The sequence below is a fragment of the Hydra vulgaris genome, chromosome 05 (assembly GCF_038396675.1).
Source record: "Hydra vulgaris chromosome 05, alternate assembly HydraT2T_AEP".
NCBI classification, from domain to species: domain Eukaryota; kingdom Metazoa; phylum Cnidaria; class Hydrozoa; order Anthoathecata; family Hydridae; genus Hydra; species Hydra vulgaris.
The window spans coordinates 21954997-21969224 of record NC_088924.1 but is presented as its reverse complement, the minus strand read 5'-3'; the positions used below and the strand labels follow the sequence as shown (position 1 = coordinate 21969224).

The 14228-nt window shown below is 26.2% G+C and overlaps 3 protein-coding genes across 3 annotated transcripts; 2 read left to right on the top strand and 1 right to left on the bottom strand.

The window, feature by feature from the left end:
• Nucleotides 1-352: 352 nt before the first annotated feature.
• On the bottom strand, nucleotides 353-1730 carry LOC136080253 (TNF receptor-associated factor 5-like). Its single transcript, XM_065796868.1, has 2 exons — nucleotides 1637-1730; nucleotides 353-1446 (listed from the first exon to the last, which is right to left on the bottom strand). Exons 1-2 carry the CDS (start codon nucleotides 1728-1730, stop codon nucleotides 353-355), a joined length of 1188 nt encoding a protein of 395 aa, XP_065652940.1.
• An 11120-nt stretch (nucleotides 1731-12850) lies between these two features.
• LOC136080252 (deoxyuridine 5'-triphosphate nucleotidohydrolase-like) lies at nucleotides 12851-13376 on the top strand. The gene is made up of 2 exons (XM_065796867.1): nucleotides 12851-13280; nucleotides 13372-13376. Exons 1-2 carry the CDS (start codon nucleotides 12851-12853, stop codon nucleotides 13374-13376), a joined length of 435 nt encoding a protein of 144 aa, XP_065652939.1.
• An 8-nt stretch (nucleotides 13377-13384) lies between these two features.
• Nucleotides 13385-13921, top strand: LOC136080251 (TNF receptor-associated factor 1-like). Its single transcript, XM_065796866.1, has one exon. It carries the CDS (start codon nucleotides 13385-13387, stop codon nucleotides 13919-13921), a length of 537 nt encoding a protein of 178 aa, XP_065652938.1.
• Nucleotides 13922-14228: the final 307 nt, after the last annotated feature.

Below are 14228 nucleotides of genomic sequence, written 5' to 3'. Positions count from 1 at the left end.
TCGATGAATTACTTTGCACATGTTGAGTAAAAATTCCAATTTACTTTCTAAGCTTTCATGAATATTTCCATTATAATCTTCTATGGTATTATCTTTGATATACTCTACAAGATCGTATGCGTTTTTTAATTTTTGTTTGATACCATGTGGAATTATTAACATAAATCTAATACTTCTAACGTTTTCGAACGTGAGTTCATCAGTTATTTGTCTAAAAATTTCCATCGCATTCATTTTTTTATTAGTTAATCTAAAAAAAATAATAATGGTTTAATATTGTTAGATAAAGTACAAAAAAAACATATAAAAAAATAGCAATGATAGAACAAATACATTTTTTACATAAAATATATTATTCAATAGTAATCGTGATAAATAAATTATTGTTAATAATAAATTGTTTTAGTTCTTCGTGAGAAATAAAATTATGAAAACCAACAGCTACATTATATTCTTCGTTAGGTTTATCAAAAGAACTAGTGTCTGAACTTTGAAGATAATTATTACTCGTAATAGTGTGAGCAAAAAATTTATCTTTATTTTTTAAGGCACAAATGATTTTTTTGGTAAAAGGCCATTGTAAAGCATCGTCTAGGTCACCTTGTAAGAGTTGAAAGTAAATGGCTAGTTTGTTGATGTCAGTACTTCGAGTATAAACTTTTATACGAAAACGATAACCTTCTGTTGTGTACACGGGTTTTGTATAAAATGGTTCATCTGATAATAGTCTGAGATTCATTTGATCGAGTTTGATAATTTGTGTGTTTTTAAAAATGTGTTGTATCACTTTTACTTCTTTAGGTTGTTGAATGGATTTTTTTAATGCTAAAAATTCTGTGCTATTTTCTTCTGTAATATGATAAAGTTTTGTTATTTCTTGTTTCAGTTGATTTGTATCTTGTTGATTTGCTAAAACCATCATGTTGTCGAAAAAGAGACTTTTTAATTCTGCCATTTCTTTGTTTGTTTCTGTTAGGGTTTGATGAACTTTGTCGTTTTCTTCTTTTAGTTTTTTAATTTCTTGGTCTTTTTCTTTAGAGTCGACTAATTGTTTAGTTGAAATTTCTTGAAGACTCTTCATTCTATTCATGATTTGATTAATAGAAAGATTCAAATAATTTACATTTTTCTTTTCTTCTTGAATGATTTGATTCCAATAACGATTTTGTTGTTCTTTATAATCTAGAAAGCAGACGACAGAGTGTTCATAATAAACTTGTTCATCGACTTTGATACTACAAAAAGAGCATAATTTTTCTATGTCTAGAAATTCGTAATTGCATTCATGGTTTAACAAATCTTGTACCTTTTTTTTACATGTAAAACAATGGTGTGAGTATTGCTCTGTAGAACATTCTGTTTGATGATGTAAAAGATCTTTTGAACTAAATTCTTTATCGCAAAAACAGCAAGGATATATGTTGGCTGACATTTTTTTATTAGTTGCTGAAAAAAAACAACATTTATATAAAATAATACTATAAAATAAATGAAATAAATAAATAAATTAATAAATAAAAAAATACAAGAATAAAAATATAAATAAAGTCCGTTTCAATGTTCGTTTTAATGTTTGTTTCTTGTTCTTCGAACATATTGTTAAAAGTTATATTTTCTACTTCGTTTAAATTATCACCAAACCCATCAAACATATCTTCAAAATTTTCTACTTCGTTTAAAATATCACCAAACCCATCAAACATATCTTCAAAATCGTCATTATTATTCATTTTTTAGTTGACTAAAAAAAGAAAAAATTACAAAATAAAGTGATCTTATTTTATCACAACTGTTCGTCTTATGTTGCAATATGATGGCTTCAAAACCATGTGTTCTTATTGTCGAGTTTATTATTTAAAAAGTGATGAATGTTATTATTTACAAATAAAAGATATATTTACAAATAAAAAAAATTATAAATAAAGCTCTGGTAAATTGTCCATTTTATTAATAACGTCTAAAATATAGTGCTCCCAATCCATTTCTTCAAAGATTTCGTGAATTTCTTTTTCTGTTTCTTCCACTTCCTTTTCCATTTCTTCTTCTAACATTTGTAATTTTAGTTCTTCAATGTAATCTGATTCTTCTTCTTCCATTTCTTGTATTAACTGTTCTAAATATTTTTCATAATCTTCCTCTGTTAATTCTTCCATTTCCATAATTTGTTCCAAATCTTGTTCTTCTTCTTTTGTTAATATCAAGTCGTGATAACATATAGTTTCTTCATTGATATTTTCTCCATAACAAAGAGAAAAAAATAAAAATGTATAAAAAATATAAAAATGTATAAAAAAGAAAAAAAGTGTATAGGCTTACCATCCACAGTTTTTGTTATATCGATTTTCAATATATTGTTTCATTATTTTAATATATTAGGTTGCTAAAAAATAAAAAAATTACAAAAACACTTAAAAAAATAAAAATTATTGCATTATAAAAATTTTTACAATTTCCATAGTCTTTTTTATATGATCTAAAAGTGTATTATTAATTTCATATGTTAAAACATCGATAGACCAATCCCATAAAGCTTCATATATAGCGCGAGCTGCTTCGAGTTCGGTACCTTTTCTTTGATAAATTAAGTTTAAAAGTCTCATCATTCTTTCATTACTGTTGGGGTAATCATGTTGTATACATTCTATTTCACGCTTTTCATAACCAAGATAAGCTGCTAAAGTTTGCCATCGTTCTGCCATTTGCCATGGTTGCAATTGTGCTGTTATTTTTAGTTTTAATTGTGTATAATTCATTATTTTATTTGCTAAAAAAATATAAAAAATTATTAAAAAAAGTTTATACAAAATGGTAAAAAAATATAAAAAATTTAATATAAATAATTCAAAATAATTAATTTACAACGTTCTAATTTAAAAATAAGTTCTTGATTATTATTGTTTTTTTGCCAGTGTGATAAAATCGAGTATAAATGTTTGATCGCTCTTTTATGGTCTTTCTTTATGTAAAGAATTAAAATTTTTCTCATTTTATCTGAGTTTTTAATATAATTATCGTCGATGGACTTAATATGCTCTCTTTTATAACCTAGTTAGATTGACAAAGGTTTCCATTGGTGATTTATTTCTCTCGTTAAATCCATAATAACTTGATTAAACATTTTTTTCTATTAAAAAAAGTTAATATAAAATTTTTTTAAAAAATACAAACAAAAAATAATATAATAAAAAAAGACTACAAAAAATATACAAAAAAACTTTTTTTATCGAAAAAAATTTATTTTATTTTTTATTAATTTGTTTAAACATTTTTTATTCCATTAAAAAAAAGTTAATATAAATAACAATAAATATAACAAAAACAATAAATATAACAAAAATTTTTTCTAAAAAAATATACAAAAAAAATCTAATTTTAATACAACAGTTCGTCTTATGACACAATACAATACATATAAAATACAAAAAAAATATTAATAAATTTTATAAAATATCACTCTCTTGGTATTCTGGTTCTGGACTTTCTAAAAAAAGAAAAAAAGAATATTTAAAAAAATGATTTATAATTATAAATAAAAAAAGATCAAGTTCGACTTACGAGGAGAGTAGTCCCAGTGTGATGGTCCGACTTCTCTTGATATTTCATGCCGTTCTCGCACGCGCTCTATGAATAGTGTGAGTCTTTCCATATTTTTATCTATAATAAAAAAAAGTTTTTTTATAAAAAAAGAATTGATTATTTTTATAAAAAATAATATAAAAAATTACCTAATGCAGGTGAGTGTGGTTGTACGTGTTGAAATGGTGTTTTTTTTCCATTTTGAATAATATAGTGGTTTTTAAAAAACCCATCGTGAAAGACTTCATATTTTATTTTATTGATGATTATTTTGATGATTATTTTTTTTTACTAAAAAATTGATGAAAAAGAAATTGATAAAAGATTATTGATGATTATTTTTTTTTACTAAAAAATAGTTGTTTTTATATAAAAATAACATGTTAATTTTTTTTTGTAATAAATAAAATAGTTATAAATATAAAAAAATATCATTTTTATAAAAATGCCTAAAACAAGGTATACTCCTAGATCATTAAACACTGTCAATATGGCACGTACAAAAACAACAGTTCCTAGAACAAAAAAAGCAGTTCAAACACAAACAAGTACAAAACAAAGTTCAACATCAACACAGACTGAAAATCAGTATTTACCGAGCAATTGTAAAAGAATATTATCGTGTTTACGAAGAACAAATAACAGATATAAAGATAATAAAACAAATCGTAATCTTGGAAGAGTTGGTAAAAGAATAAAACGCTGGGTTCATACTAGAGAATCTTATGTCGATATTAAACATCAATTAAAAGAAGCAAACATACGACGAAAAAATAGACAAAAATAATATATTTACAAAAAGAAAATTTATATACAAAAAAATTATTGATAAGAATAAATAGTAGGTGAAAAAAATAGTCTTTTTATAGTTTTTTTTAAATCACTTCTTTTGTTTGATCGGCTTTTTTTTTTTTTTCTAAAAAACAAAAAAATGTTTGTTAAAAAAAAAAAAACATGTTTAATATAAAAAAGTGTTTAAAAATGGCTTACTTTTTTTATACTCTTGTTAACGGTTCTTAGTGGTTCTTCTGTGAAATCTAATGTTTCGTCTGGGTTTGTTTCTTTTGTTTTTTTTTCGTCTGGGGTTTTGAGCACAAAATCGATTTCATCGGGGTTGCCGTTGAAAATATTCAAATCTGTAAATTCATATTCTGGCTCGTCTTCGATGACTATTACCATCTGGCTCATCATTTTTTTGATTTTGTTAACAAAAAACACGCTTTTTATGTATAAAATTTAATCTCTACAGATTAACGCGAAATAATAGCTAAAGTGATGTAACTTTATGCAATGAAAAGAAAATGCTGTGTCATGCTAGTTAAAATTAGAAACTTTTAATAGTGCTTTTATGAACAAGATTAAAAAGATTAAAATACGGAGTAAACAACTTTTTAAAAACACTGCGAAAAAAAAACTCTGCGTAAAGTGTTAAAATAACATGTTAAATGAATTCAAAACTCCATGAACCATCACGTCGACGTAGCATAGTGCATTCGCTCGCCGCACTATGTTTCTAACGCCATGACATTAGACCGTTGAGGGTTCGATTCTCGGTAAAAGTAGTAGAAAGTTTAGTTAGTTATATGTTAAAAATATCAAGCCGACGAAAGTAGACTTGGTAATGTATGTTTAGATAGTTATATGTTAAAAATATCAAGCCGACGAAAGTAGACTTGGTAATGTATGTCTAGATAGTTATATGTTAAAAATATCAAGCCGACGAAAGTAGACTTGGTAATGTATGTCTAGTTAGTTATATGTTAAAAATATCAAGCCGACGAAAGTTGACTTGGTAGTGTATGTGGAGTGAGCGCACGAGTGTGTGAGTAAGCAGGCTAAGGGCTAAGGCAGGATTAAGTAAGATAAGTAAGGACTAAGTAAGTAAGTAAGAAAAAAATACGGCCGTATAAAATATAAAGAGTGTAAGAAAAAACATAAGTAAGTAGGCCTACTAAGATAAAGTAAAGATAGAATAAGTCAGGTTGTGTCAGGGTGATACTATGTTTTTTTATCTTGTAAAAAAAAGATATAAAAAAAATACAAGTCAAAAAAAAAGTTAAAGTCAAAAAAAAAGGTAAAGTCAAAAAAAAAAAAGTTAAAGTCAAAAATGGCTGCAGATGATGTTGATTTTTCCCGTATGATTGTAAGACGAAATTTATTTTCAACACCTTCAAATAAAAGCAATTTGAGACCTAAATATACATCTAAATTACCTAAATATACAGTAGATGGAAAATGGCCTCATCATAGGGATGCTTTTTTTGAATTTTTTGATAGGACCTCTTTTGATGAAAACGAGTTAACTGATCCTAATAATACAGAACTAAGAACTCTAAGACGCAGAAGAGTTAAGAAAAACTTGAAAAAAATAAAGCGTCAATATTGTAGAAAAGCACTGATGTGTTATCGAAAAACAAAAAGCAAGTATATAAATAATAAATCAAATCGTGAAATGAATCGAGTCGGAAAACCGATATATCGTTTTGTTTTAACAAAAGTAGATCGCAATAAACACAGAAATATTTTTAAAAAAAAATGAGACATAGAAGACATAGAGGTCATACAAATGCTAAAAGATATATTTTTGTTCATCGAAATTCGAGAGCTCATCCTAGACCTCATCATTCTTTAGTTGGTAAAGGACGAAAACGTATACTTAGAAAACGTGGTAAAGGTATCCTTGGTAACCTATTAGGAGGTATTCCTTTAATTGGTGATTTGTTTAAAACTATAGTTTAATCGGATTAAAAACATGTATAAAAAAGCTCAACTTTGTAAAACGTTTACTTACAAAAATGAATTCAAAAATATGCAAACACACAAGAAGAAAATCGCACATAAAAAGTATTGCAAACGATGTTTTGTAAAAAAATTTCGTCAATATGTTCGAGAAAATATAGAAGATTGTCTTTGGTTATTAAAAGATAAAGAAAAACAAAGTCAAAAGCTCAAAAATTTAAGAACGGATACGAGCGCGTTTGGAGATTATATCCTTACGTATGAATACGAAAATGGTGTTGTGGAAATTATTAGTGGTAATAAAGAAAATGGACACTTGAAAATATCTACTTTTTGGGGAGGATTTATATTAGATTTTGACATTATAAATAAATTATATTGTTTTTCTCATATTAACGAGGGAGTTTTTTATATTGGTAATAAAATACCAAAAATATATTGATAAAAAAAATATTTAATAGTGTTTTTTTCGGTTTTTATTAAAAAAAGTACTATAAATTCAGTTTTTTTGAAATAAATAATTTCATTTGAAGAAAAAAAATTTATTTGAAATAAACAAAAAAAATGGAGTTTAAAACTTGTTTAAACGAATTTTATAAAACGATTAATAATTTAGAAACTTCATCTTTTACAACGGATGATAGTTTAAAACAAGTGCAGGGTAATTTTAAATTATTTTTTCGTCTGGATGGAAGTAAACAAATCAAAGTAACTCGTGTTAATAATAAAGCCCATATTGATTTTACTTTTGATGTAAACAAACACGAATTTGAAATGCTATATGAAGACTTTGTCGATGTTATTAAAGAGACATTTAATATTTGGTTACTCGAAGAAGCAGACATAAAAGAATGAAACATTTTATCGATTATTTAGAGAGTTATTGTCCGTTTTCAAAATTACAAGATTTTTATATTTCACTGTTTAAAACAAATAGTAAAGCTAAGGGTGATTTTTCATTGACGCATCATTACAAACGGGGAATAATTATTAAAGTAACACGTTTCAATGATGAACTTATTATTGAGTTTATATATGAAGAAGTTCCTTTTGAAACCTTTAAAGTTCCTTTGAAACATTTTTTAGTTTATGTTGAGCATTGTCAACAAAAATGGCTTTTAAGCAAAAAAGACGAAATTTTAGATCAAAAAAACGTAAAAGTCATAGAAAGAGAATACGCAGAAGAGGAAGAGGATTAGCCGATTTTATCACGCCTAAAAATGTAACCAACGCATTGCAAGTGGGTTCACTGTTATACAGTATAAAAAAAGCGTGGAAAGGCAAAAAAAAAACAAAAACGAGTCCTGTTCCTGTTGTTACAAAACCTGTCAACCCTTATATGCCTCCGGATAAAGTGTTTGAAGTATATTAAAAAACAGTTGTAAAGAAAATATTATATTATTTCATTTAAAGAATAAACATGTACAAATAAAAAATTGTTTGTTTTTTCTTCTTCTCTTTTTTTTTTTTGTTTCGTTTGATGGTTAACGTTTTTTTCCCATTGCAAGTTAAACACTGCGTCTTGTGAAGATGTATTTTGTTTGCTTTTTTCGTAATGCTGTTAATTATCCATATTTCGTTATTTAATACGTGAATAGTGTAATTTTTTAATAAATCTATATTTTTCTTTTCTCTAAAGACAAGAAAATAAAGTTCTCCATAACCATTACAAGTACTGCATTTTTTTCTACAATTTCTTCTATTAGTGTGTATGTTGATCTCTTCATGATTGTGTTTATATTATATTCAGAGCAATCTGCCTTTTTATTTCTCTTTTAGTCATGACATCATTGATAGGTACATCTAAAAATTGATTGGCAGTCTTTAATCGTGTATAATTGTTTGCATATATTCTATCCATTTCATTTTGAATCATGTAATAAATATTTTCTTCATTCATCACAGATGGAATGGCTTGAATATCCAATAGGGATAATTTATCCCACGTAGCTTCATAATTTGTTCTTAAGAATCCTGCATCTTTTAAAAATCTTTTAAGGACATTTTGAGCCAATATTTGTTTTTCATAAATATCATAATGCAAAGGAATTTGTTTTGTTTTCATAGACAATAGATCACGTTCTAGATTTTCCTGTTTTTTCATATAAAAATGCAACTGCATGTCTTTTTCAAACAGTTGTTTAGCAGTGTTATCAAGGTGAGGAAAAAGTTCGTGTTTAATAAATTGAAAAAATGAATACAGATTTATCTGAATTAGTGAAGAGGCATGAAGCGTTGTTACCTCATAAAAAAAATGGTTTATCAGTCTGCACAACGAAGGTAAATATATTTGATCTGTATATAATACATTTTCGCTGCGAAAAACTAGAGCTACAAAATAAGCGGCAAATGCTCCACATAAACTACTATCATTCCATTGAAAAGGAAATTTATTGTATGAAAAAAATACATTTTGATTGCCTGTGATTTCGCTATATTTTAAAATAAATTTGGTAAACCAATAAAATTCACGATTTTCTGCAGTCCATTCTGTAGGAAAATGATTGGTTTGTCGTATATAAGAATTAATTTCAATTTCGTTGTAGTTAATGTTAATCGTGTTGATTTGTATATTACTATTGACTTCTTCTACAGCTTCAAACAAATTTTTATTAAATCTTAAATGATTTGGAATTTGTTGTAATACACTTTCTTCACCTAAACTATCAAAACAAAAGAAATGACCCTTGTCTATTTTCATTAATACTCTCCAATGTTGACCTGCTTCTTTCGAAGTTTCATTGTTGTAAACGATAAAGGAGCCATTTTTTTTCATTTGTTGAATAATATGAATATGTGTTTTTGTTTGACTTAGTTCGTCAAAAGCATAGACTCCTATAAAATAATTTTTAAATTCTGAATTTTTAAAAAAACGAGACAAAGATTCATCAGTAGCCATTTTTTTATTCTTCTTTTTCTAAATTAAAAAAACTCGCAATAAATAGTGTTACAATAGCGTGTAATATATTTACAAATAAAGTTTTTTTATCGCTGGTTCCTTCCTTTATAATTCCTTCAATGTTTCTTTTAACAGATTTCTTTTTTAAACCACCATCTAGTTTTTCTATCAAAGAAAAGACGGTAGGTATTACTTTTGAAGTAAACGTATCCACAAAACCGTCAGTTTGATCGTTTTCTGTTAGAACCATAGTCGGTTCGATTTTTCTTTCTAACAGCAAAAGAGTGAGCTTGGATTTATAGAGTTCTATTACATAATTATCACCGTATGTTTCTTTCAAATTGTCAAACCAATTAAGATGAATAGAACAAAGTTGAGGATTTTCGAGTAAATTATTAAATTCGCTGTTTTTAAAACATTTAGCAATATTGTAAGAATTTAATGTTATCCTTTTAGAATTGAGTACATTTTGTAAAAATTCAAATGAATTTTTATCTGTAAAATGTTCTTCTTCTACGCGATCAGATGAAGGTGAAGAATTTCCAGATTCGTGTGCATAATGTTTATATCTTTTAGATACTTCATCTAGCGCGCACACTGCGCAATTGTTGTGAATTTTTTTAATGATGCTATCAACGCGATTCATTTTTTAAATTAAAAAATGTTAAAAAATATTTTTATAAAATTTGATTTTTTATACTTTTTTATTCATTTTATTAAAAGAATACGTTTGTTTTTTAATAAAAAAAGCATTTTTTTTCTAGATGTGGTTGTTAGATTTTGAATTTGTTACCAATAAAGAGATTCACAAATGGGGTAGAAACTGTATAAGAGAGTTATGTTTACGATCGATCAGCGATAAGAAGTTTTTTCACACTCAAGTTATTCCGTGTGTTAGTTTTAATATATTAGATGATAAATACAAAAAAGTATTTTGTTATTGTCGTAATAACATACACGGATTAGAATATTATCCTACCTTTAAATATACAAGTGAAATTATATTTTGTGCATCTGTTATCGATTGTTTAAAAGAAAAGTTTTCAAAATATGAACGAAACTTTGTATTTTATAAAGGTGGATGTATGGAAAAAGATGTATTAAACGCGATAAATGGTGTACAAATAGTCTCGTATGATTTAAATCAGTTATTTTTTCCAAAAATTTCTCTCTTACCTGATTATGTCAATAACGAAAATGAATGTTTGGAACATTTTTCAAATTTTAAAGATAAAACAAATTGTTTGCATCACTGTCCTCGATACGAAACATATATGTTTTCCTTGTATTTGGAAGATTTTGTAAACGGATTTACAAAAAATGGCGACGTTCAACAATACACAGAATTTTATGATCATGAATTCTTTAGTTTTATCAAATTTATAAAAGAAAATATACAATGTATTTACATATTAAAAAAAGACACTTGCGAATGTTTTGATAATATATTTCGTATAAACAAATTTGTATATCAACTTTTTGAAATGGAAAAAAAATAATAAAAAAAAAATGTCTTGTTTATAATCCCTCTTTTGCAGACATATAATATTTGGTGTAATGAATGTTTGCATGAATAGGTTGTTTCGATACTATTTTATCGTTTTCATAATTATAAACTTCGTCCTCTTTTCTGTATAAAATCTTTGAAATGTTAAAATTTCTTTTAAAGAAATAAAACCATTGAGCTGAAGGAAACATTTCTATCAAACTTTTTTCGTGAAAATTACAGCGATCGAAAGCTTTATAAATGTATACTTTATCTTCTTCTATACGAACTTTTTCGAATATAAAATATTTATAAATAGGAGCGGGTGTATATAGGGTGTAATATCCATTATGAAAAACTTTATCCTCAAATGAAAAGCAAGGTCGTTGCTCCATGCAATCTGGATAAACGTGATTTAATATTTTGCAATTTTTCTTCATTTGATCATACTCCCATTTGTTAGATAGATAAGGAAACAAAAAATAATATTTTAAAGTTGGTTTAAGTTTGCTTTTCCATGAAGTGCATTTTATTTCCAAGTTTTTTGATTTGAAGTAAAGTTTATAGATTTTAATAAAGTCTTCGAGTTGTTTTTTTAATTCTTCGTGATGTTTTTCTACTGTTGTTTTGGTTATATTTATATAATCTTCGTTTATCATGCGACACACTTTAAACATACTTGTTCGCCATGATGGTGATTGTTCTTCGAAATTCATATCACAACGAAAAGGTTTTGCAAATAAACGAAGTTTATTTTCATAGTCTTTAATTATAAAAATATAATATAAATCTTTGTATTTTTCTTCTTCCAAATTCAATTCCAAGTTAAAATTTTTTAAATACGTAAAGATAATGTCTTGCCATTCTTCATAGGTGTTACTTAAATGGTGAAATTCATACAACATAGGATGTAATTCATTATCTGGATAAAAAAGTTGAACAGCTTTAATGAGATTTTCGTCAAGTTGTTTGCTAGTCATTTTCTTTTTCAAAAATGAACTAGCATTTACTTTTTTTCACCCTTTATATAGGAAATAGAGAACAGAAAAACAAGTTTTTTTATTGTTAAAACAGGTTTTTTTTAAATTCAAAAAAATTACAAAAATGTTAAAAAAAAATTATTCTTCGTCTTCTGGTATTTCTGGTACTTCTGGTTCGAGTTTAGTTTTTTTTGTTTCGTTATCAGCAAGCTCAACACAAGCTCTTTTTAAATTTTGATTCAAATTTCGTGAAACACCATTTTTAATTAACAAATTGTGAAAAGACGGTTCTATAGCCATTAGTCTTGCGTATTCTGTGACGTGAATCTCATCTTCTTCTTTTGCCAAGCGTATATCGAAATTACTAAAATCAGCCTTTTTTAGGATTTTAGTTTTAGGATAAGCCACTGTTACAAAAGCTTTGTTTTGAGCTTCTTCCATAGTTGACATTAAACTTTGCAAAACTTTTTTGGTCATTTTGTTATGATTAAATTTAAAAACCACATTATTTGTTACTTCGCCTTTGGACATTTTAAATGTGTTGTCATCTTTTGTTAATTTTAGTTCAGATCTAAACAAATAATTTGTTTTGTTGAGATCGCACATTTCTCTATATTTCCATGGTAACAAAATTTCACAGCCCTCATTTTTTTGTTTGTAAACCAATTCTCTTTTATGATAAATAAATTGAGCTAATGGTTTGAGAGGAACAGTCGAATATTGTTTATCTTTAATGTTTTTTTCTTCTTTAAATTCAATAAGCCATAAAGTTGAAGCTGCTAAATCTGCAAATTTAACATAGGTGTTATCGTTGCAGTACACAGTTTCAAACTCTGCCATTTTTTGTTGTTCGTTTTGTTGTGAATGAACTTTGAAATGGAAATGAACTCTTTTTATACTGTTTCAGTTGAAAAGAGAGATTAAAAAAACAAGTACTAAACAAGTTTTTAAAAAAAATGTTAATCCCTTAATCAAGAGTCTAAAGTTCAATGTGGTACGATGAACTTTAAACTTTGTACTTTATACTTTTAATTCTGTTTTAATGTTGTTATGACTACTATTTTGTATAAAAAGAGTGAAAAAAAACTTGTTCAAATCAACAACATCTTCTGGTCAAGACAGTAAGATTTAAAAAAAAATATTTGTTTTGTTTTATTTTAAATTTTTTAAATGATTAAAATAAGAGATAATCTAGAAAAGTCCTTTTATGAAACAAAAGAGAGCGCATGTTTTGATCTAAGAAGCATAAAGGATGTTATACTTCAAGCACATCAACGTATTTTAATAAGTACTGGAGTCTATATTGAACAAATAGATTCAAATTTAGCAGGACATGTGTATTCAAAATCAGGTATTGCTTTCAAACATGGTGTTGCAGTGTTCAATGCTCCAGGCATAATAGATGCTGATTATAAAGGCGAAATTAAAGTTCTATTGATGAATCATTCTGAAGAAGATTATGTTATTAAACGTGGTGATGCTGTTGCTCAAATGGGTTTTGTGAAAATGTATAAAGCTATAAAAGATGTAATAGAAATAGATGGTTGTTTTGCTCGTCAAGTAGCAATACCAATGAATAAAAATGTAGAAAGAAAGGGCGGTTTTGGTTCCACTGGAAAATAATTTTTTGTAAAAATATTTTTTTCTTATATTTTGTTATATTTTTGTAAAATTTTTTTTTATTTTTTTAGATTAGTAAAAATTATGGAATCATTTATTTACACCAACAATCCGAGTTTTTTCTTCAATGGATTATGTGTTGACAAAATAAAAAATTTAGATTTTCGTTTATCCATGTTGGAAGAAATGCAACATCATGTTCAAGGCACCAAAATATGGATTTTTGAAAATTTTAAAGAGCAGTTAAAAGATGAAAGCAAGGCTTATTATAGTGTTCCTTTTTATTATAAAAATTATAAATTTTTAATGAAATTGAGTATCAATATGAAATGTGATAAACATGAAGAAGAAGAAATTGGTTTATATATAATGATGCGATCTACACCTTATGATGCAGTATTAAAATGGCCTTTTATTAATCGTGTTATTACTTTTAAAATATGTGGTCCTAACGGTAAACAAATAAAAAAAAGTTTTTCGTCTGAAAATAATGCGTCTTTTCAACGACCAATCAAAGATCAAGAAAATGTTGGATATGGATATTGTAATTTTATAAAAACAGCAGAAATTGACGATTATTTGATTGAAAATAATTTGTATATTAAATGTAAAATTAAGTAATTTTTTTTCACTGTATAATTTTTTTATTTTTTTTAGTTAACTAATTAAAAAAATGGAAGAAGATAAAAAATTCCTTCTTTTGGACGCTTGGAACGACATTAGACAATTAGATGTTGAACAATATACTCGTTTACAAAAGATATCATTGTATGTAAGAAACAGTCAAGCTATTTCATTTGGTGAAGTAGTTAATAATATGAATGAAATGAAGACGAACTTTTATCGTTCGATTGAAATTATTCGTCAAACTAATTTATCAAATTTATATTTGATTGTTTTTAAAGATATTTATGAAAGATGTCAAAAT